Genomic DNA, 24,532 nt, shown 5'->3' with positions numbered 1-24,532 from the left:
CTACCCATAGGGTGGTTTCATATTCATCTGTCCAACCAGCTAACAAAATCATGGGTTTTGATAAACACTACGAATTTGTCCAATAGCTGCCATGTGGTGTAACAGCAAACATTCGTTTTATCATGAAGCATTCCTATATGAGAAGAAATTGCTGGGTTCATTCTCTGTCTCATTGTGACAAATTCAGGGGATGCTTTAGGCTCATTGCTGCTCTTTACGTTATCTATATCCCTGGATTTGCTAGTGTAGCTGCCAGTCAGGAGATTAGGAGATTCAAATGAGGTATTGTGTTTTAACCCTTAAAGATGCATGTGCATTAAGAAGTCAGTTTGAATTGGAGCTTTCTACCATCTGATCAAAATGCAAGAGTAAAAGGGACCAACACAGCTTTTGGCGGGACATAGCAAAGCTTTACTTTTCCAAGTCCACAAAATGAAATCCAATTTTTTTGTCCATCATTTACCTTTGATTCGATGTTCCTTTATATAAAAAAAAAAAGTTTCTAGCCAGGATCTACCAGATGTTTGCCTGTTTTTCCTCAATTTCACCGTAAAACATTTTTGTATCTCTTCTCTCACAGACAGAGATACTAATCTCTGGTAGCTCTTGTCCATCTCACATCATGAGGGTGAAAATGTATGTATCACAATTTTGATTTGTCATATGTAAAACTATCACAACAGAAACTTTGTATAAATGTTAAACTTAGATAACAGAAAACAATGCGTTTCATTATTTTGCAGACCTCAATGGGTAATATGCAATAATGAGAAAAAGAATGATGAGAAAATATCATAAAGACAAATAACTGTAAAGAGTGGTTGCAGTTTGTACACACCTATTAAAGCCAGCATCACAGTCCCCATGGGCCAGAGCAAGATTTTCATTCTTAGTTCCTCAAGTTTTTTGGTTATTCCTACTCCAGAAGAAGCTAACTCAATTGTAGCTAGAGACATAATATAAGCATATAAAACCAAAGATTATATAGTCTTTGTGTGTTTATCATACAAACAATGAGAACATTTTTATTGTTTTTTCAGTTTTATTTTTTAAACAACATTCCAGCAGGAGAACAGTTGTGTCATGTTTGTACTGTGTGCCTTTATATTTGGGGGTGAAAAAGTTACTTGCTGGTTTTGTCCTATCTTTCAGCACCTAATGAGAAGCAGACTAACCTTGGAGACATTAATATGCTCCTTCTGCTTAAAAGCTTTATGCATGTATGAATTTGGGGAGGAGTTATAAATATGGAGCATATTATGTGCAACAGTTGCTTTTTTGAGAACAAGAAAAGGAAAGTCTGGGGAAGTACCACTGCGAGAGCTCTTTTTGGGAAAGTATTGGTCATAAGACAAATATCCTCTCATGGGTTTACCCTTGCCTGGAACAGCAGATGTGCTGTGATAATCTTAATAAAATTTCTGCACCTGAAAGTTTCAGAGTCCTTTTTTTTCATCCATTTCCCTTGGTGGCTTTTTAAAAGAACTGTCAGTTGATTTTGTAGCAGAGAGTATTTTCAAACTTGACACTGTTTATTGTCTCAGTGCAAAGAGAGTGAAATCAATTTCTCATGAGTATTTGAGCCCTGGGGTCAATGAACTGAATTTCGATTATGGAAATTACAAGTTACTTACACTTGTTGTCATTTAAGAAAAGCATTTCTTGTATGTCATTATTTTTGCATTTGGCATTCTGATAACTGCACTGATGTCCATGCAGTGCTGTACCCTAGACTAGTAGAAATCTGGGCAGGCAGTTGTTGCCTGTGTTACTCAGAAGGGACTTTGTTCTCATTTGCAAGGCTGGATGCTAAACACTGGGAAACTATTGGATCAAAGGAGATTAATTTGATGTCCTTTACAGAGTAGTTAGGACCTTAACTGAAGTCCAGTAGTTTTTAATATGCAGAATACGATGTTCTGTCTTCAAGCATAACATAGTAACAGTACAGATTACTCATTTAGTGCAAATTGATGTGAAAATGGGTACAAGTGACAAAATAGTTTACGATGCACCGATGTGCTATTGAAGGGAATAGTAGAGAGTATGAAGCTGCCAAAAAGGCAATTATAAGACAAACTATGAATCCTCTTCACCTTCTAGGGAACAGTTACTTCTTAGTGGGGTGACTCACATAACTACCTGCTCATCAGTGGGAATTAATAGCCCAACCCAGAGCATCTGCAATAAAACAGGGCTTTCCTGATGGCCTTTCAAGTGCTTAATTTGCATTTGTTTGGCTGTTTGAAATATATGTGCAAGTGCTAAATATTATTACAGTGCATGAGCAGAAATTAAGACTGGAGCTTGTATATTTTCATCTGTTCTCAGCTGGAAGTGAACAGCTATTTAATAAATTATTAATAGCCATGTCAAGTAAAAGACTCTGCTGACTGAAAGTTAGAGGAACCGTTTTTTGGGTCACCTTTCTTTCCTGTTTCCTCACTGAATCTTGCACCCTTTGCTACATAGTTCTACAACTACCAGGAAGTGTTTTAAGTGCCCTTTGGGTAGGAATACATTGAAAATGGACCTTCCACATTCTAGGCAATATCGCCTTTCTGTCTCCTTTCTTTCACTGCAATGTAAAGGGTGGCCTGGAAATTTTCCCTGAATGTACTGTGTTTAAAAAAAACCAACCAAACAAAACAAAACAAAAAAAAAACCACAACAAAAAAATCCCAAATAAAACAAAACAAAAAAGCAACCCCAAAACCCCCAATCAAATAAGGCTGACACTGCTTTTCTTTTTTTACAACTCATATACCTGTGTGAACTAAGCTTTAAGAAAGCTAAGAAATCCTTTGTAGGATTTAGGCACGCAGAGGCCTGGTTCTTGGATCCTGTTCATGCCTAAGCTCCAACTTTATGTCCACAGTCAGCATAATTAAAACTGAAGTTCCTGTGTGAGCAGGTACTTATGAACTTTTCAGTGAATAGAAAGATACCTTCAGGCTTAGGCGGTGTCTGAGTGTGGGTGCATGCTTGCAATTTTTTCTTATATTCATTAATGCCTCCCAGATTCTAGTTTAGCCTCTCAAATTAACAGATTCTTTTTCTTTATCCTTTGAGTCTGTTACTTAGCTCCTACTCCACAAGTCTTCTCACTGACTTCGTGGGAAAGAGCAGAGCATCACTACAGGGTTTCAGCTGTCTTGACTCATGATTGAGGAAATATGGGCAAAAGCAGGGAAAATGTACATGAATCCTTTCACTTCCCCATAGATTCACTTCCATGTAATAGTTAGAAATATCTCTTGGCTAAGATAATGCATCTTCATTTTCCTTTTCTCCCTGTTGTTGCAATGGTGCCATGCAATCCGCTGGGTGACAAGCCATGCCGGCCTTCCTTGATCTGGTGAGAAAAGTGCTGCCATATGTGGATGCATGAGCTAGTGCACTGAGATTAACCATTCCTGTTTTCTTTTATTACCCCTGATACAAGGCATTTAACGCTACCTAGATCAATAAACCTTTTTTTCTGTTATTTTCCAGTTCTCTTATTTAATATTAGCATGGAACGGTCTACTCACAATCTGATGAATAGTAATAAAGCATGTACAGTTGTTGTTGTTGTTACTATTAACAACAATAACATTAACTTGTTTGAAGTGGTATCCATAACTCAATAAATGTTTTCCAAGAACAAATAAAAGGAACAGTCACTGACCTCACAGATCATGCCACTCTAAGAAATCCAAACAAATAGTTCAGGGGGGTGGCATAACAAAGAGGATGATCACAGAAATAAAACATTTTCATTATAGTCAGCTTGGCAAACAAGCATGGTGAGAGGAAACTTTAAAGTGGAACTGAAAGAAAATTTCTCATAAGCAGGACTGGAGACAGGTGTTGTATGGGGAAAGGCATGGAGGCAATTTGAAGGATTGCCAGAAAGGCAGAAAGCAGATGGAATATTAGGTGAATGATATGTTTGTGAAGCCAAATGATCAGCAGTCTTCTGGCATATCTTAAACCTAGGGCTTCTGAATTGCTCTTTTGCCTGCAGTAGTGGGTAGAACAGCACTTTTATTCAAGAGGATGCTGAAAGATCATTGCTTACCACCATGTTTGTATTTGCTGTAATATTCCAGGTTGTCCAAAGTAGAAATTACACAAGATCACAGTAGTTCTAGAGATGCTGTCTATTAAGATACTTTTTCTGCAAGGTTTGCAGTGTTTTTGAAACACTTTGTCACTTATTTGGAATCCCTGCTGACAAGTTTCTTGTGTGACAGACAACCATCTTTTCTCCTGATGGGAATAGCATGAGTGGCCTCTTGGTATCAGTTTAGTAGATGGATGGTCTTTTGTAATACTTTGGTATGATGAGTGTTCCATTCAGACCAAGATTAGAAGACTCCAGGGTCATATAGCATCCATCTGTTACACTTTTGGCTGTCTGATTCAACTGCACAGGGTAGTTCAAAGTCCCTCTCTAAGCTAATGAATTGGAATTTCATAATGTGTTTAGACCTTACAAGCTTTTATAGCATGTCTCAACGTGAACCTGTCAAGGAAAAAAGATCCAGCATTCAAAATGTATTAAATTAGTATCTTTTGTATGTAGGGCAACTACAATAGTCTTATGAGAAAATCAAAGCAAAACACATTATGAAGATAATTAAGAACTTCAGAATGTCCAGATCACATTGAAAAGAAAGGGTATTAATTTTTTTATTGAGTTAGAATTAGTAAAACATTTGGGAATGTTTGTTCATTAGGATTATGAGAGTATTTGTGGCAAAGAGCTGTCTAATATCTTCTTCCAACTTGGGCTGTGGAAAATGAGTGACATAACAGAAAAAGCAAATGCGCGATTGCCATTTGTGAAAAGGTGTAGATAAAACGTAAGTTACTGTGCTAATAAGTGTGCTATTTGTGCAGCTTCCACAGATGACAGTGCTGCAGAGAAGAAAGGTGGAACACTTCATGCCGGCTTAATTGTCGGCATTCTAGTCCTGGTCCTCATTGTGGCTGCAGCCATCCTTGTGACCATTTATATGTATCATCATCCAACATCAGCAGCTAGTCTCTTCTTTATAGAGGTAAGAGCCAAAAATAATATGTTGTTTTACTAGTCCTGTCATTTGGCTAGGATAATTTGGATGTTCAGAATTGAACCTTCTTAACTATATCTAGAAAGTATTCTTGTGTTAAAAGTATAAACATTAAAAAAATGGACCTCTCCTAGCAGGTGATGCTGATTTTTTCTAAGCATGTTTGTCACTGAGCTGCTACTTTAACTACCATTGCTGTTACTTTTAATGTTTTTTCACAGGGCATACATCTAAAAGATATATCTAAAAGAAAAAGCTCAGATACCACTCCACCTCTATTTCCTATCATACATTTTTCTCAAGATAGCATTTTTCCATCAGCTTTTATGTGCACTGGCATTTTATTTTGGGACATACATATTTTTCTATTTTTTTCCTGTAGAAAAATAAAACTTCTGCATTATTAATTCTTCAGAAGAGCTGACTTAGCTGAAAACCTGAGCCTTAGCTGGAAAGCTGTGTTAGCTGTTCCATACATTCATTTGCAGAAATCTTTTAACACTGTTCCTCAGAGTGTGGGAAAGATTATTTTTGCCTAATTTTAACATCTAAATCTAATATTGTCTCCTTTTGCTCTTTCTACTAGTGGAGAGAAGAACAGACTCTGAGATCCTGATCCAACAGGCTTGTTTGAGCCATCTCCTTTTGAATTAAATCAATTACCATTTTTCTCCCTGAAATACAGATAGCTGCCTTAGGTGCAGACATCTACATAGCGATTCTGACAGTCAGCTCAACTCCACTGTACACAACAATATAAGAAGGGAACATTTTGCATAGGTGTTTGATTTTACAAAACAGTATGAACACCTACATCTACTTGTGGGTTTTTTCAACCGAGCAGTTTTCCTGCTAAAAGTGGAAGAAAACACTGACTGTTCATAACCCTCACTTGCAGTACTCCCTTACTGTTGAGAGCCTGGACACTTTCTAATAAACGGTAGCGTAGAAGCAGAACCACTGAAAGCATTACTAGGGATGTATCTGGCTATTACTTACGTAAAAGCCTGGACCATAAAGATATATACATTCATTCTTTGTGACAGCAGTGTGAATTGAAGTGAAACATGAGCATGAACAGAATTATTCATCTCTAAAATCACATTATAATAAACATACTGCATACATGCCATAGTAGTGACAGAAATCAAAATGAATTATCAGTATTCCAGGTTCAAACAATATAACTGTATTAACCATCAGGGAATAGCATCCACATAATAAAATCAATAGTATTCTTTCACGTCTATGCAAAATTTCGAGCCACTTCTCTATTGATATAGACAAAAACCCCTCCACTGAAGTCCTTGTACAAAAGAGAAATATTTGTCCCTTTCTTTTTTTTTTCACACACAGATTGAATTGCTATTCTTTCACTCTATTAAAAACAAGTTTCTTATCTGTTATGATGTGAATGAAAGGCAAAGTAAATGGCAACACCATTTCTTAAGAAGGAGAGAAGAATACCAAATTAAAACACACATTTATTTATTTATTTTTGTCCTCAGTGTAGTAATGGCATGTTAATTTATTTTGTTCACTGATACCATACTCATGACAGCACTGGTATCTTAATCAGTTCTGTTAAATCCATTCCACTGAATTTAATCATGAGATGGCATTAATCAATCTATGCAGTCAAAGCCTAAAATGTCTTTTAGCAAGCAACATAGGCTTCTAGGCAAAAAAAGAAAAACATAATATTTCTGTTTAAAATAATTGAATAAGGACAGGAGGACATAAGTCAGTCAAAATCAAATTTATATAAAATGTGTTATAAATGACATCCCCTTCTGGTTACTAGGAAAGCTGTGATACTTGTGAAGATTTTAGCAGGAATTATTAAAAAGTTGTAGGTATGAAGGGGTGGCCTTTCCCTGTGAATGGCAAAGCCACTGATGCAGTGGTAAAACTACAGGGGGTGGAGAAAGAAACTACTATGTATTTCAGAACATTTCCACAAATTCTAAACTTTAAAGCCATTTTTAGTATCATAAGTGTAGAAAGACAGAATAAGATAACTCATTCTCGAAATAAAATTGCTTTTAAAGAATTTAATAATTTAATTTCTGAAAGGAAAAAAAGTATTTTGACCTATTCAGGAAATAAAGAATAGAAATCTTCTTTTATTTGTCTAATATATATGATGTCCATGTTTCAAATACAGAGTAGAATATATCTTTTCAGGCTTGCATTTTGAAACTGAAATATAACAAATATAATGAGGCATAACCGGTATAAATAGGCCACTAACAGAAAAGCATTCCTATTGTGTTTTTGCAATTGAAAAATATTTGAGTAAGCTGTTACAGGTAACATGGTGCAGCACATACCGCAGCAGACAAACTGCTTATTTATGGGAAATAAATGAAACGTGGATCTGATGAGAAAGAGGTCAAGAGCATTGCCATGGGCTTGGTTATGAAATTAGAACAAGCATATAAATATTTCAGAAAATAATATTGTTTTCCATGAGTCTCAATTAATAAAGCAAGTTGCACAGTTAAAACAAGATGTGGCAGATGGACAGGCAGCTCCCTCATATAGTTGTCTAAAAAATTACTTGTACACTGTAGTCTGCCATCAAGTCTTCTAGCCAAATTAAAATCTGCATGAGTTTTTCTATCATCAGTAACTAATATATATCTACATCTGGGCAAAATAAATAATGGGGACCTGCTTCATTAGTGTTTTAAAGGAGGTAGTTTATAAAGGCATCATATTGGCATTAAACATAGCATTCATTCAAAACTGTAGCATAAATAATAGAGAAAATTCTTTTTACATCTAAGATTCTAGGATGCTGTCATGATTTTATAGGTAAAACATTATTTTCAGACAGATTTCATTGGAAGTTTTGTGTTAAGGGCTGTGTAAGGAATTTTGAGTCAATTTGGTTTATAGTCGCGATTGGTTACTGAATAAAGAAAAGTGTAATAAATTAATCCCATATCTGAGGCTTTAAGTCTCTTTTTCCCTTGTGTTCTCTGCAGATATCACCCAGTATTCACTTACCACCTCACTCTGGATTTCATATAGCACATCTTAAAGCCCACTTGTGATGCCTCTCATGTTTGCCATTTGCCATGTAGTAAACTCACTCAGATAAGGATAAATACACCCACACTTTGACCACGCTGTTTAAGTGGTACTCCTGTATGCAATCCCTTTTGAAAATTCTGAACACCATTAAATGATATCCTGAGTGCACTAGTTGGTTTAAATAAGCAATACGCAAAAGCCATAAATAAAATGCCATTATTCCAAAAGCAAATATTGGCTTAGAACAGAGTAACATTATTCTATGGGGGGTTTTACCCTTAATGTCTGAAGAAAATGTTTCCTCTTGTAGTTTTTTAAATAGCTGTTGAGCACAATGCATATGTGCAGCCCCACCTGCAACAAATATAGCTATTTTGAAGAAACAGCTTGAGAAGTCTTGAATGCCAATGCTATTCAATTTGCCCATGGTAGTGTATCATTTTAAAGAACACCATCCAAATAGTTCAGTACTTTTTCAAAAAAGTTTCCCCTTTTTGTTAAGTGTGTAGATGATTCAAAGAAAAATGAAATGTTTTCCTGTTTCTTCCAGCCCCCCACGCTATTAAACATGTGTTTCATTGTTTAAGTTGGACACTTCTCTGGTGACCTAAAGACGGAATGAATTATCAACTTTTAAAGTTAAGGGAGTTTCAGTCAAAATTCCAGTGAGTGTAGGCTCTTCCTAAAAGCTGAGAGTAAATGTTGACTCAAGATTAGCTTGCATAGTGACAGAAGAAATGTTGCATGCTTTGGTTGTTTATTGATTTATGGTTATCTATGTGGTATTTCTCTCCCTTGAATTTGATTTTGTTGGCAGCAAATTTCCAGTTAGAATCAAGTTACACACGTGCAGTTACCTTCATGAACCCTGTGTCTCTTGAATATACTTTGAACTCACACTGATTTTTGAAAAGTAGCATACATGTCAAATAGTATTCTTCATGTCTTTTTCAACAAAGCAGAAGTTTAGGTCAGAAATCCAGTTACAAAATATAGAGCTACACACTAGCTATTCCACAACTAAAAAGTAATTAATTTATTCACTAAACTGTGTAGTATGCTTGCATTCAGGATTTGAGTTTTAGTGGCCAATGGTGATGAACTGGTGGTAGAGTGGACTGCATGCCTGTGATACAGATCATAGAAAAAGTGATACAAATATCTGGAGTTGAACGTAAATAAATAAATTCCCCAATGAGTCATATGGATTTGTTCAAAATTCAGTAAGTTGGGGCCAAATAGCAGGTTTAGTAGTATTTTAGATTTTATTTCTTCCCTTCTTTTTCTTTATGTCCTTTTTTTCTTACATTTTTAAGCCTTATTGATTTGCTTTAGTGTGTGCACATTGGCACTGAGAGCAATTAATGTCCAGGGAACACTTAGCAAGTCAAAAAGCAAGGCATAAGGCAGACTGTCTTTTATTCAGATACCTTTTGCTTGTTTGCTGTTATCTGTGATCAGAAGGGTTGCACATGCCGCAAGAAGTTTTCATGCGCACGCTTTTTTTTTTTGTGGTTTTGTTACCTTTCTTACTTATGTGTTGGTCCAAGGTCCTTTTAATGTTTGAAATTTACCTCAGCTATCATGCCAGTGCTCTTCCTTTGGGGAGCAAAGGCAACATGATCTGGTCACAGCTGAGAAGACAGCAGAGGAATTTCTGGCCAATATGAAAGCAGGGAGTCCAATGTTATGATGTCTTTTCCCAGCTGGACACAGTGATACCATTGCCAGATGTGCTTATGTAAGGCTTGACAACAGCAGAGTAAAATTCTTCTTTGGCAGTTCTCCACGGGTAGGGGATTTTGAGGAGTCTAAACTAACACTGCAAATTGGGACCATCTTAACCTCAGGCATTCAGTATTCAACTATAGGTACAAAACCAAATCTATGTTATTAAACACGTCAACTCCAAAGCTGTAAAGACAAGATGTAAAGCTATATATTTCTTATTAGTTGCTGTGTATGTCTTAATAGTAGTTAGTATGTCACATGCTGAAGAGCAGTGTGGGTGTTTGTGGTTAAAAATTATCATTCTTTCAAGTTAAGCTCCCATTTTAAAGGTCACAGCTTTTGCGTTCATGTTCCCACCCTCCTTGGAAGTCTTCCAGAGCTCTATTGTGCTGATTCAGCTGCTTAGAAATATGTATGTACACTTAAACACACACACGCACAAGCCTATGTCTTTTTTAGTTGTTTGTTTTACTTCATTTTGGATGTTTAAGCTGGATATTTTCAGATGGCCACACAGAGAGTTGAAGTGGTGCTGTGGAGCCAGGCAGTGACCTTGGGGAAAAAAAGGAGGAAGGAATGAGCAGCTGCATATCTTCAGCAAATAAAATCATAGTGCATGATTAGAGCCTGGGGGATGCACCTCGACTCTTCGTGATTTAACTTGAATTATGTCTTTACCAGTAAATTAAATAAGCCTGGGACTGTTTTTTAGTGTAAATACCAACCAGCATGGAAGGATCTGCATTCCTGTCATTTAACTCTTCTTAAGCTCACAATAAAGTGACAGCATATTAGCATGGACTGAGGATGGTTCCCAAATTATGAGCTCTAGCTGAGGTGGTCTGAGAAAGCACAAATTGTTGGATATTCTCTTAACAACTGAGCTGTACAGGGGATTATATTTCAGTATCTAGAAACATTCAGTGGCGCACGAATCTGCAGCAGATCTTCAGATTTTGGCCTTCTGATGTCTGCTTAGTGCAAGGAAATAAAAGGAGAAAATAGTAAAAAAAAAGCTGAATCTTAGTGTTTCAGAGATCAGGGAATTAATACTTATTTCTGCCTTGTTGTTATACATCTCTGAACATAGCAGCACTTCATAAATAAGAGCCAGCATTTAATCCAGCCCTGTTCTCCATCCACTGTTTCCAGGTTTCTGCATTAAAATCACAAATGCAGTGTACATCTTTGAACAAATGAAAAGTAAGAGACAGTGTGAAAAACAAAGAAGGAATTAAAGATATCCTCAGCTAGCTTAGACAGGTGATGATGCTCACACAGCTCTGCTGCTTTTTTTCTGGGATGTGACCCATTGTTTTATTATCTATACAAATTTTACAGGGGATTGTACGTCTAGTTTGAATTAGGCTTGATGTGGTCATCAATTTGGTTTTCTCCAGAAGCCTGGGCTGAATTGTGTTTCATGATGATGATGACTAAAAAGAAGTATCATTCTTCTTTCAAAGTCTTGCAGTGTCTTGGCATTTAGGGTATTGCCATTGATCTTGCTGTCGTTGCCTTGTACTGATAGTAAAGTTATTTTTTTCCAAAGCTTATCCAGTTCAGCAGGAACCAGCAGCTGAGGAGGGGAAACCTGAATCGGCCACAAGGCAGAATCACTAAAATAAATAATCAACACTGACAATAAAAGTCAAAGGTGGGGAGGAAGAAGGCATTCTGTTTCTCGTCCGTCAGCAGCCAGCTACTTTGATGAACCTAAGACTGCAGAAACATTGCTATAACAAGAATTGGTTTAAATCACAAAGAGATACTTTAAACAAGCACTTCTTATAGCAGCCTTCCAGTATCTGAAGGGGGCCTATAGGCATGCTGGGGATGGACTCTTCATTAGGGACTGTAGTGATAGGACAAGGGGTAATGGGTTAAAACTTAAACAGGGGAAGTTTAGATTGGATATAAGGAGGAAATTCTTTCCTGTTAGGGTGGTGAGGCACTGGAATAGGTTGCCCAAGGAGGTTGTGAATGCTCCATCCCTGGCAATGTTCAAGGCCAGGTTGGATGAGGCCTTGGGTGATATGGTTTAGAGCGAGGTGTCCCTGCCCATGACAGGGGGGTTGGTACTTGATGATCTTAAGGTCCTTTCCAACCCGAACTATTCTGTGATTTTATCAAAAAGAAAAATAAATGATCCTACAGAATCTTAAGTCTAAAACAATTGTTGTTTCAGAACAGTTTCTTCAAAATATTAGATTAACATGGTGTCAGGCAATTGCTCTTTTTTTTCATTCCTGGAAATACATATCAGAAGTACAGTTATTTGAAGCTTCATCCATTTCTGACTGTGATTTGCCAAATAAATTGGGTGTGCTTCTAGAAAAGATTAAATATGCATCACAAATTATAACTGCACAAGCAGTATTTCAGATAACTTTGAGCACAAAAATGCAAGTTATAGCCAAGGTACTTGGTAACAGAAAGGTCTTTCCTTGTCATGAGACAAGTGGACAAGTGTCTTAGCCTACCGAGTCCTGATGGTGTCCGGTTAACGTATGTTCACTTAGTAATAGACCTTACTATAGCTTTTTCTGCTTTTCTTAATCAATTTGAATAAGTCATTACAATTTTTTCTGGTGTTTTGTCAGTTGATCCACAATTTGGATAGCTCTGCACATACGTATTTCCGGTTAAGAGAGTTAAAGAGGCCTTGTTGGCAAAATGTAGTTAAAGAAGACAGCTTTTAAACAGATTTAAATGTCTTTGTGCCCTCAAATCAGACAAAGAACTTGCCATCAATGAAAATGTAAGATTCAGCTTTCAGTCGAAGCAGTGAAACAGACCTCTGAAAGATTTCCGAAGTTTTTCAATTCAGGAAAATAATCAATAGGTAGAGGAGATAAAGTTGCATCAGAGCATTCAGCCTAAAAAGTATTCAGTAACTTCAGCTTTTGTGTAGTTTAGTGAGAAATCAGGTGTGCTAGGGAGCTTTGGAGAGTCTCTCAAGACCGAAAGATTGACCTTCTTGTGGTAATTAAATTATTTATACTTACGTAAACTTAATTTGGAAATAGAATGTCTGTGTGTCTTGGTGAAATCTGCTGTTCAGGTTTACTGCTGAATAGGAATGAAGAGTTGATCAATGCACAAGCACTTCGGGTTTTTATGCTGGTTGAAATATCCAAAGGAACAGTTGATAGTATTTTAGACAAATTTCAGAATGAAATGTGTATGTGGGAAATGTGTAAGGGGCAGGGTGGGGAAACAACAGAGGGACAGATTTTTCATTACGTTTTCTCTTCACTGCTCTTCTGACATTGCAGGTGTGTACAAAATCATGCTCATTCCATTTTTCTGTACTGAATGAAGGATAGAATGAGGATAGGATGTAAGAATAGCAAATAAGTAATCCATGCCGCCAAGTTCCTCCTGCCCATTCCTGACAGGAACTTGTGTTAATACAGATATATGGAACAGAATGTAAGTGCTCAGGATTACTGCAGCTAATAAAATACACATTATTACAATTTTTTTAATTAATTACCATCTCAGGTGAAAAGTGTTAACTGGCATAAATTTTAGACATAGTATATAATGTCAGCACAAGAATTTCTTCAAGAGCAAGGCATGAATCTTCTAACACCAATTTTCAAAGCAACTTGTCTGTGCTCCTGTGATTGATCTTGTATATTGCTTATGCCTTACAATTCATTTTTCTGTGTCATTTATAAAGTAGATTTTATTTCTCATTTATGTGAACTCAGTTTATTCTTTTCAGATATTTTTAAAATCTATTAAAAATCTTGAATTGATTTTGTACCAGCTTTTTCACTGGAATTCTGAGCTGATCGCTTCCTTTGTTTTCAAGATAGTATTAATTTGAGACACTGATTGTTTTTTTATCTGCAAGTCAGTGTAGAAATACATAATTGTTACTGAATTTTAGTTTTTTTCTAAATTATAGCAAACTCTTCCATTCCTGTTTTCTAGTTACATCACTGGTGATCTGGTAGCTCATAATAGGTAGGAGCCTTGCTGTCAGTAGAAAATAAATGGCTTCACTTTAAATGATCTCTAGGCAGTTAACACAGGCTTGTAATGTAAAAACTGATGGGTTCTTTTCCATTTCCTCCCTTTCAATATGATCAAGTTTACTAGAAATTTCTGTGTCAAATACAACCAATACAGCCAAATCTATCTGAAACTCACCTGTAGTTTTCAACTTGAGCCACCTTTTTCTCTGCTGTTCAAAAGAGTTACTGTTCAGCAAATAATATGGTCTAAAGCTAGTGACCTAAAAAGAAACAGTCATAGACTGTAGTACTGGAAACCATGTTCATGTCATACCAACTGAGGGGGGTTTAGAAAATGTTCAATTAAGTGTTCTCAGACACATATTAAACCTTTCTTTTTTTAACATGTCTTAATGAGATCATACCATTTTGACTAATAAAATAGGACCTATAAGGCTCAAAATTCCCTCATGTTGAAATATGTCAGAAGAAGAAACTGGTCAATGACAAGAACACATCTGGAGACCTTTCTGTGTAACAACAGTGAGAAGATATTCCAGCCTCCACCCTTTAACAATCATAGGTGGAATCCCCTCCTTTTATTTTAACAGGAGTAACACAGATAGTAACCATTCTGCCTCTACTTCAAGATCTAGTTTAAAATATTTATACTAGACTTAGCATTGCTGTAGGAAGTCAAATATCCTGTACAACCACCAACAATGGTGTAAGCAGGCACAAGGTAAGAAACATGAAAGTTAGATCTCACTTTCCGTGGATTATGCAGCTGCTAGGTTCTTTCATTTTATCTTAATTGATCTTCAAATAGGAAGTTGTTTTTTTTAATGTGTATCACAAATTATTTTTCTGCATCGTGACATGTATCTTCTGCATCCTGGTCATGTAAAGTCACAGGTACTTTTCCCTCACCTTATTTCCTTAAAATAATGACTCCAAGGAAGATTCAGTCCATGTTTTACCACTTTGTATTACACTGAAAGGAAGCAGAATTTGCAGCTCTCCAGGCACAGGTCAGAGGATTTCATCTAAAAGTTCTAATTCCAGAGGAAGAAACATATTTTTTTCCTGTTAAATTGCATGAAAGAATATCCAGCTTGCTTTCTGTGTGTATTATTAGTCAGGTTTTGGCATTTGGGGTTGGGGTTGGTTGGTTGATTGGAGGGTAGATTTTTTTGTGTCTTCTTATTACTCTGCTTCTCAGAGAATAAAGGGAAAGAGTACATTAAGCATTTCTTGAGCTGCTTCACCAACTCAAGAGGCTTTTTATCTCCCTGTATCAATTAAGTTACTTTTGGTTTTACCAATTAAAAGTGTGATATCACTACAGCTCTTTAGGGGTTGATACACAGGTCAATGAATTGTTAGCTTGTTAGTGCTCTATTTTAAGGCTGGCAGCCACTTATCCACATGCACACAAAGAAGTTGAAATTAAACAGACTATCACTAGGAATGGAAAAATCTTACCTCAGGCATGACAAGAAACCACAGAAAGCTGTAACTCTAATATTTGAAGTTGACCTTCAAATCTCTTGGTTTATTTTGGGGACAATGGCTGATGCTTACGCTGTATGGCATCATATCATTAGAACTGATACACATCTGTTCCATATTTCATCATCTGAAAAGGCCAATTAAAAAGAGTAGCCAAATATTATACACTTAGTTTCTAACAGCAACACAGCAAGGAAGTAGTAACAAATCATGGCTACATCTTAAAATGAAACTAGGGATCATCTTCATAGATTAAAATGCAGCTCATCCTTATATACTGCCATTTGCAATTGTCTTTAATTATTTTTCCTACCAGTTTTCCAGGGGTTTTTCATTTCCTCTTTTCGTTAGAGAGCTCTCAAATTCTGTTCTCATTTATACCGGTGTAAATCTGGAATAAATCCTTTATATTTAATTGAATTATTCTTGACTTACTTTACTGAATCTGAGAACAGAATATGTCTCTTTTTCTTCAGCAGTAACGAAACTGTCCTTCTTAATTTTAAAACCACTCTGAATCAAGCTTTAGTAGAAAAAGGTCTCAAAATTTTGAATAGACTTAAGTTTTCTTATTAGGAAAAGACATCTATTAAAGAGGACAGTGTTATGCCTTCCTACTTTATAGGAAGGTGATGAATTGAAAGGCCTGGAATTTTAAATTACCTGCCACACAGAATTTAACTCTGGACACCTCAAAAGTAACCAGATCCTGCAATGAGAGAAGAAGGAACCGATTGCTTTTATCTTTCTGACAGTGATCACTGAAGAAGACTTTGTTCTGCACCTGCATACACCTGTGTGGTTTGTTGGTAACAAGATTCAGTGACGCCCCAAGATTTTGTTAGTGGCTGTTATCCAACAATCCCAGCATAATGTCATGGCTGTCTCTGCTCTATGGTCCCCAAAACCACTCCTCAGCAGCATGAAAAATCCTTAGTGATCTGAAGCCAATCAAAATGGGGTATTAAGGGGACAGAAAATAGAATGCAAAGTTTATTTTCAGAAGAAAGATGTTAAAGTAAAATTATTTTGGATTTGAACTGACAATGAAAAAATAGGCTGTAACTTATCTTCATTTTTTCTCCTCTCATTTTCCTGCAATGTTTCTATAAATCTTGCTATATCTTGTAACCCTCCTTCCAAGCAGATCATAGCTGTTGTCATTAAAGAAATAAGTATCAGCAGATTGGGATATAAAATTTTCAATAGAGTATAATAATTTTAGGAGAGCTTCCTTTGCTAACTGACTTTAAGAAGTTTTTCTACTTTCCTGAAAACTATTAGAATCATAGAACCATATAATAGTTAGGTTTGGAAAGGACCTTAAGATCATCAAGTTCCAACCCCATTGCCATGGGCAGAGATAACTCACACTAAACCATGTCACCCAAGGCCTCGTCCATCCTGGCCTTGAACAACGCCAAGGATGGAGCATTCACAACCTCCCTGGGCAACCCATTCCAGTGCGTCACCACCCTTACAGTAAAGAACTTCTTCCTTATATTCAATCTAAACTTCCCCTGTTTAAGTTTTAACCCATTACCCCTTGTCCTGTCACTACAGTCCCTAATGAACAGTCCATCCCCAGCATCCCTATAGCCCCCCTTCAGATACTGGAAGGCTGCTATGACGTCTCCACGCAGCCTTCTCTTCTCCAGGCTGAACAGGGGCAGGATCACCTCCTTCGACATGCTGCTGGGCATGCTCCTCTTGATGCAGCCCAGGATATGATCGGGTAGTGAGGTGGACTGTGAACTGGCTGAAGGAGAGAAGCCAGAGAGTTGTAGTCTATGGGGCGGAGTCTAGTTGGAGGCCTGTATCTAGTGGAGTGCCTCAAGGGTCGGTACTGGGACCAGTATTATTTAATATATTTATCAATGATTTAGATGAGGGAATTGAGTGTACTATCAGCAAGTTTGCTGATGACACTAAGCTGGGAGGGGTGGCCGACATGCCAGAAGGCTGTGCTGCCATCCAGAGGGACCTGGACAGGCTGGAGAGTTGGGCGGGGAATAACTTGATGAAATATAACAAGGGAAAGTGTAGAGTCCTGCATCTGGGCAGGAACAACCCCAGGTTCCAGTATAGGCTGGGGAACGACCTGTTAGAGAGCAGTGTAGGGGAGAGGGACCTGGGGGTCCTGGTGGACGACAGGGTGACCATGAGCCGACACTGTGCCCTTGTGGCCAAGAAGGCCAATGGCATCCTGGGTTGTATTAGAAGGGGGGTGGTTAGTAGGTCGAGAGAGGTCCTCCTTCCCCTCTACTCTGCCCTGGTGAGACCTCATCTGGAATATTGTGTCCAGTTCTGGGCCCCTCAGTTTAAGAAGGACAGGGACCTGCTGGAGAGAGTCCAGCGCAGGGCAACTAAGATGATTAAGGGAGTGGAGCATCTCCCTTATGAGGAAAGACTGAGGGAGCTGGGTCTCTATAGTTTGGAGAAGAGGAGATTAAGGGGTGACCTTATTAGTGTATATAAATATATAAAGGGGGAATGTCACGAGGATGGAGCCAGTCTCTTCTCAGTGGTAAACAATGAAAGGACAAGGGGTAATGGGTACAAATTGGAGCACAAGAGGTTCCACTTAAACCTGAGAAGAAACTTCTTCTCAGTGAGGGTGACGGAACACTGGAACAGGCTGCCCATGGAGGTTGTGGAATCTCCTTCTTTGGAGACATTCAAAACCCGCCTGGACACGTTCCTGTGTAACCTTATCTAGGTGTTCCTGCTCCGGCAGGGGGATTGGACTAGATGATCTTTTGAGGTCCCTTCCAATCTCTGACATACTGTGATACTGTGATATGTTTGGCTTTCTGGGCTGCAAGTGCACGCTGAAGCTGGCTTGCTCATTTTCTCATCAACCAACACTCCAAAATCCTTCTCCCCAGGGCTGCTCTGAATCTCTTCTCTGCCCAACTTGTAGCTGTGCCTGGGATTGCTCTGACCCAGGTGTAGGACCTTGCACTTGTCGTGGTTAAACTTCATAAGGTTGGCATCAACCCACCTTACAAGCATGTCGAGGTCCCTCTGGAAACTATTGGTCACCCAAAGTCTGAGCCTGTATTAGACATGTATTAGTTTGAAAATACAGGACTTTCAAAATACTTTTCCTTCCCAGAGGCATCATAATCATACAGAATATTTTTTTTATCTACCCTAGAAAAGCTCTGTTTCTTTTCTCTATTAGCTGTTTTTAAAGCAGGCACCAAAGATTCTAGTTGAAATTGGTTAGGACTTCTAGAGACCCATGTACCTACAAGTCTTCAAAGTTTAAGCAAAAATGTTGCTTCTATTTGAAACATCAAAGTAAACTAATGAGTAGAAATCATGGCATTTGAAATAAAAAGTCAGTATTTTGTCAGTCCTGCGTATGCATGCCAAATTTTGTTCTAAATAATTTTTCTTTTAAGTACAGTTTCTTTCAACTGCTAATCATTCTGCCATGGAGTAGAGTATGTTAACAAACTCCTGTGCAGAACCAGGATGGAAGAGCAGTGGACAAATCCTTTAAGGGGTGGTGGATCAGCTGTTCTTTATATGACAGAATTCACAAATTCACTGATCAACAGTTTTTGGCAGGAGCTATTATCTTTATTGCTAAGACTAGTGGTAATTACTTACTTTGTCTTTGAGAACAGCCATCACTTACAAATTTAGAAAGAAGGATTAATTCCTCTGACATTTGTTGCTGCTGAACTGCACTTTTCCATTTCTGTAACAGTTACACAGAGTGGGGTTTAGTATGAGGGATCAAAATTGCAGGGTGTTGTTAAAGATTTTTATTAATAATTTCTTCATTGGCTGAAAATTTATTTTCTTGTTGATGTTACAGAGACGCCCAAGCAGATGGCCAGCAATGAAATTCCGAAGAGGGTCTGGACATCCTGCCTATGCTGAAGTGGAGCCAGTTGGAGAAAAAGAAGGGTTCATCGTATCAGAGCAGTGCTAAAATTTCTAGGACAGAACACCAGTACTGGCCTACAGGTGTAAGACATTTACTTTGCCTCTCTGTAAAGGAGCCCTAAGCTGCTGTAGCCTGATAGAATGAAGATTCTGGATAAGCTTTGTCCAAGAAGAAAAACTATCTAAGATACCAGACTACCACTGCACAGTAGTTTTTGTTAGTGGACTGAGACACAATGGTTCATGCTGAACACTTGTCAGTGGACACCTACGGTATCAGAACTATGGCACAAGTGCCATGTTATTGGCTTTAGGTATGGGGATGCACAGTAATCAAAAATACAATAAAGCTTTGGTGCACAAGGGTATTGCCCTTTGGTTCAAGTGTTCTTCTCTGGTATCTCAAAGACTGAGTGACAAACCTGTACCCTTCCAGTGCAAAGAGCACTGATCAGTCTTCACAGGTTAGTAAGCATGGTATCTCAATGCAGGTAAAGAATACAAAAATGAGTTTTCCAAGACTTCTATAAGTGGATGCGAGCTACACTCACTTTTCAAATCTAAATTAACCTGCTCACCTAACTCGCAAGTCACAGTGTTTATGCTTTCCAGAGGTAATACAATGTTTCTTGTACATTGCTGATTACTAGCCTTCTAAACAACTCATGATATTCAAATAGGTAAGAAATGAAAATGAAAGAGAATTTTCACAATGGCGAAATTATTTTGTGGGAGTTGACAATGAAATTGGGCTGATTTTCAGTTTCAATGTTCACTAAAACTTAATTTTCAAGTTTGTTTCAAGGGATATCTTTCATTCCTGAGCAGTACGCTGAAGTAAAGGCAACAGATCCTTTTAGCTGCCAGAGATCTTATGGACCATTTCTTAGCAATGTGATATGAAAAATAAGATTTTAAACAAATGGGTTTCTATCCTTCGACACATCAGTGTGAGTCCTTACTGAGAAGCACCACAGACTTCTGTGCACCCCTTCCAGAAATTCAGATAGATACAAGTGTTATTGAACCCTGCTGATCCATACAGTAATTTTGTTTAATGCACATAGTAGTTGCATAAATATATATATAAATATATTTTTTTTTATAGCTAACACAAGGCGGGCTCTTGTGACTGTTAAGACTGCATTTTTGTCATCCAGACAAAGGAAATGGTTTGCATTATTGCATATTTCCACTGAGTTGTAAAATAATCCTTAATATTAGATTATTTTTATGTTGTGTAGAGAAGGTGGTTCATGTAGTTGCAATACCATCACATTTCTGCCTATTGGAACCATTCTTTCTTTAATATAGACCCTTTCACTCCCTGTAGAGGGAAAGACAAGACTTTAATTCACACCATCAAAAGCAGTTACTCCTTTCATGGAAGGCGTTGATGCACATTGAGACCTAGATATTCCATGAGGGGTGGGAACATAAATATTTAAATGATCTGGGCCTAAGCTATTACAATTTTAAATTCAGGTATTGTATGTACATTTCATTCTAATCATCAACTGTCAAATCTTTTACATACTGTACAAGGCATTTGTATCATTTTTAAGTGAGGTATACAACATTTGAAGTTTCAGATCTCAAGCAGTTAAAAAAAGTTGTAGATACCACCTTAATAGTACAGTTATTTACGTTTCTTGTTGGTGCTTGTATGGTCTAAATTTCATTACTTAATGCTGTTTAAAAAAATACAAAACCAAAACAAAAACAAACTATTTTTACTTGTTATTTTGTTCAGTAAATAATACAATATTGTCTTTTCTGTATTCTTTTATTTTGGGTAACACACTTTTCATCTGTTTTAAAATATCTAGAGCGCGATTCAAACTGTTCAAAACCTAACCAGTATTAATCTGCAGATACTAACACATTGTCTTGAAGCCGGGTGAAGAGTCTGTGGCAAGTGTTCATTTCAATTTGTGTGGGTCTGCTGAGCCCTGCTTCTAGTAGAGTGGGATTAAATTGCTAATGGCTAATTAGCCTAATTCCAAAAGCAATAACCAAATGTATACACTTACATATCCAGTGACACTCATTAAATAAAAAGGTATCAGTGCACATCACCTAGACATGTATTTGGTGTGCAAATAGTTTTTCTAGGAATCTTGGAAGTCATCAGCTAGGGTTCATTGGCCAAATGAAGCAATTGTAGAGCTTCCATTTGAAGAATGCTGTAATACTGTTTGAAATAATTTCAGAGCACATCTTGGCAAATAACACTAAGAAATTCACAGAAATCAACACAGTACTACAGTAAGTTGAAGGGATATTTCAAATAAGTAAAGAAGACACATTATTATGGGTTTACAGGTCTGCACTTCGGCTGATTTACTCATGTCTTCTCTATTTTTGCCCATGTATGTAATACACATCATGCAATGGACCTGACAGTGTTTGTAACATGATTAGACAAACACAACAATTTTACAATCTGATATTTTGATTACTTTTGTTTTAAGGCCCTTTTGCATAGCTGAAGGATGTTTTTTAGTGCTTACAACTAACTTAAATGTCACACTCCAGAAAATAATAGCTTTTTTTTTTTTTCCACTCTGTTCACTTCATAATTCGGTGGCAGATTAATAGGGAGCATTATAGTGTACTTTTGATTTTTAACCATGATGTTATATGCTATGGATTATAACATGATGAGTTTATTTAGTAACACTGATAGACATACATCTGATAAGAACAGATATCTGAAGAGGAAACCTCCTGCATACTGAAGGATGTATAGTGTCTCATTGGTGTCTGCTTTGATATATTCTGTGGTATGTTCTATTTATCCCAGTAGGCAAAAGTTAATTAAGTATTCTGTTGCTGTTTTGTAATTCCATCTGGTTTTCTAATTTTTTAATAATTAAAAATGCCACATTAAAAGTTATACCCATATTAATCTGTAGATGTGATGAAATATGAAATTGACTGAGAATCCTATTCTTATCATTTCATAAAGCACCAGGTTAATTGATCCAGACTGAAAACATATCATGTAACCCCCTCTTCAGAGATCCATCTGAAATGTTATTCAACAATTCATAAAAAAAATTCCATCTAGGTCTCTGAAGCAGTGGCTTCACTAGCATTCCCACTGGTCCTTCATTTGAAAACAGTTCCGTGTGTTTTGTTTGTTTAAATGCTTACTTACATTTATTCTAACGGGTTTTTTAACTCTTGATTTTTCCTGTAAATTTGTGTATCTAATGTATGTAGTGATTGCAAGATCTCCCAAAATTATCATTTCTTATTATTTTCCATTTTAGTGATAAATGTTCCATAACACCTAACACTCTAAGTGCTATGCTTCAGCTCATCCTGTTTCACAGGAAAAAAAATGAATATTTGAACTACAGGGATTCAAAGCGCATTAGTAAGTGTCTCTTTAAATCTCAGTAAGATGAAACAAAGAATCAGACACATACATTGCGCACAGAGGTTGTTGAAAGAAGACTGTTACATTTGCAAAATTATATTCAGACATTAAGAAATTCTGGAACTGCAGAAAAAGTGGAATTGTAATTTTGCTCCTTTTGCTCCCCTGTGCATACATATAATGATGCAGCCTTATTTAATTGCCTGCTATGTTTCTTAGTGGACACTGTGAAGCACTGGACATAGAGAATGCAGGCTGTTCATAAGAAGCAGCTCTTCCATATTGTTCTCATTGCTCAAGTTTAGGTTTTATTGAACTTTGTTACATACTGTGCAAACCCTCCTTGGAAGACTTTTTTTTCTTTTTATCACAGACTTTTCTTCCATACCCAACTTCATTATACTTGAGGGATACATTCACCTTGATTTATTTGTGTTCTGAGCATTCTTGTGAAGGGAAACTATTTTCCAGAGAACACCAATGTGGAACTGTTCTTCCTTTTATTAGAGTTGCCTTCCTCATTCTCAACAGTTTCTGCTGCTCATGGTGTAGATGTCTTGTAAGTAACACCCCCCTTCATTGCAGCATTATAATTTGGCTTCAGATCAAATTCATTTTTCTGCAAATAACATATGTAGTGGAATTCTGGGAAAAAAACATAATAAACACTGTATTTTGAAAAACTGTGCAAGCCAGATTAAATTTTCACAAACTGAACAGAATATTTGACTTTGCAAACTTCACCATTTTTCCTTGGTCAACAGTGTTCAAACCATAAAACTCACTACACAAGTATCTAAGACAGATGAATAGTTGAATCACTAGTTTGCCCTCCATACAATGGATGTGGAAAAAATGTGGAAAAGGAAGTGGTGAGCCAATTGGCAGTGAGCAAGGAAGAGATTTTCTTCACAGAAGAGTAATAACGTTTCCAAGGAAAACATGAGAATATTTCTATATTCTGTTAGAGCACTTTGTGTTGGTTTATGTTACAGCACACAGACCATCAAAGGAGAATTTCACTTTGCATTCAATGGTTGAAGCAATGGCTATGATATTATTTTCTGACACCAGCAATAAAGCTTTGTATAAAGACAAGATTTGGTATCCACCTAAAAGATACCACAGCTGCATGAAATCATGGTGCCTACAGCACTATTATCCATTAGGAGAAGAACTGAAATAGAGCACAAATTTGGCTCAGATCAACATTTTCTCTCTCAGGGAATTTATTGCTTCCAATGAGGAGAAAGAATAGCAGCAAACAGTGTTTTCCAGAGTAAGATCGTTGAAATCTTTATGTGCACATTCTTGCAGAGAGCTACTTGAAGATTGAAGCCTAAGAAACATCAGAATTAATTGCTACTTAGCAATAATGTAGCATTCATCCTACTTCTCGTGTTTTAGAGACTTCAGGAACTAATACCTGCTACTAGTTTTCTTTATGCATGTAATGGTAAGTTTGCTTTGGGTGTTGTTTTAAGGGGATTGGGATTTTTTGGAGGAGGAGAAGGGAAAAATGCAGGAGGGGAGAGGTGTCAGTATTCCCAGATGTTTTACAGGCAGGGCAAGAAACCTTATGTACAGCCATGAGAGCATCAGTACCATGTGCCAGTGGCACTGAGTGAGAGCGCGGGGTCTTCCTTCATGCTCAGTTACATCATTTAACAGTCAGAAATGTCACCAGAACCACTAGCTTCTGTCTAAATTTGCAGGGCTCCATATTTCAGCTCATGGAGGGTTTATGCCATTCTTTCCTTAGGGAAGAATCCTTGAATCACAGGCTGCATTTTGAGGTGAAACAGTGTGCTGGTGGTTCTTTACCAGAAGCCAAACACGACAAAGCAGGATGTACCTTGCATAAACTGAAAGAGACAGATTAGTTTTACCCAGAGCAGCCAATATTTTTGTGGCTGGACCACTGATAA

General features: G+C 37.2%; 1 protein-coding gene across 2 annotated transcripts in view; it reads left to right on the top strand.

Annotated features, from left to right (window-relative positions):
• The window catches only part of PLXDC2 (plexin domain containing 2), a 264,806-nt gene extending 243,859 nt beyond the window's left edge, over positions 1 to 20,947 (top strand). For both annotated transcript variants that reach the window (XM_061352104.1, XM_061352114.1), the window contains 2 exons: positions 4,888 to 5,048; positions 19,146 to 20,947. In XM_061352104.1, the coding sequence (XP_061208088.1) occupies positions 4,888 to 5,048; positions 19,146 to 19,262 (278 nt within the window). In that variant the 3' untranslated portion in view covers positions 19,263 to 20,947. The remainder of the gene's footprint in view (positions 1 to 4,887; positions 5,049 to 19,145) is intronic.
• Positions 20,948 to 24,532: the final 3,585 nt, after the last annotated feature.

This window comes from Neopsephotus bourkii, unplaced genomic scaffold, assembly GCF_033783945.1.
Source record: "Neopsephotus bourkii isolate Nb327-2 ecotype Australia unplaced genomic scaffold, CSIRO-AGI_Nbou_v1 NB_53, whole genome shotgun sequence".
Classification (NCBI taxonomy): domain Eukaryota; kingdom Metazoa; phylum Chordata; class Aves; order Psittaciformes; family Psittacidae; genus Neopsephotus; species Neopsephotus bourkii.
Note: the sequence above shows the minus strand (reverse complement) of the source record. Positions and strands in the feature narration are given on the sequence as shown.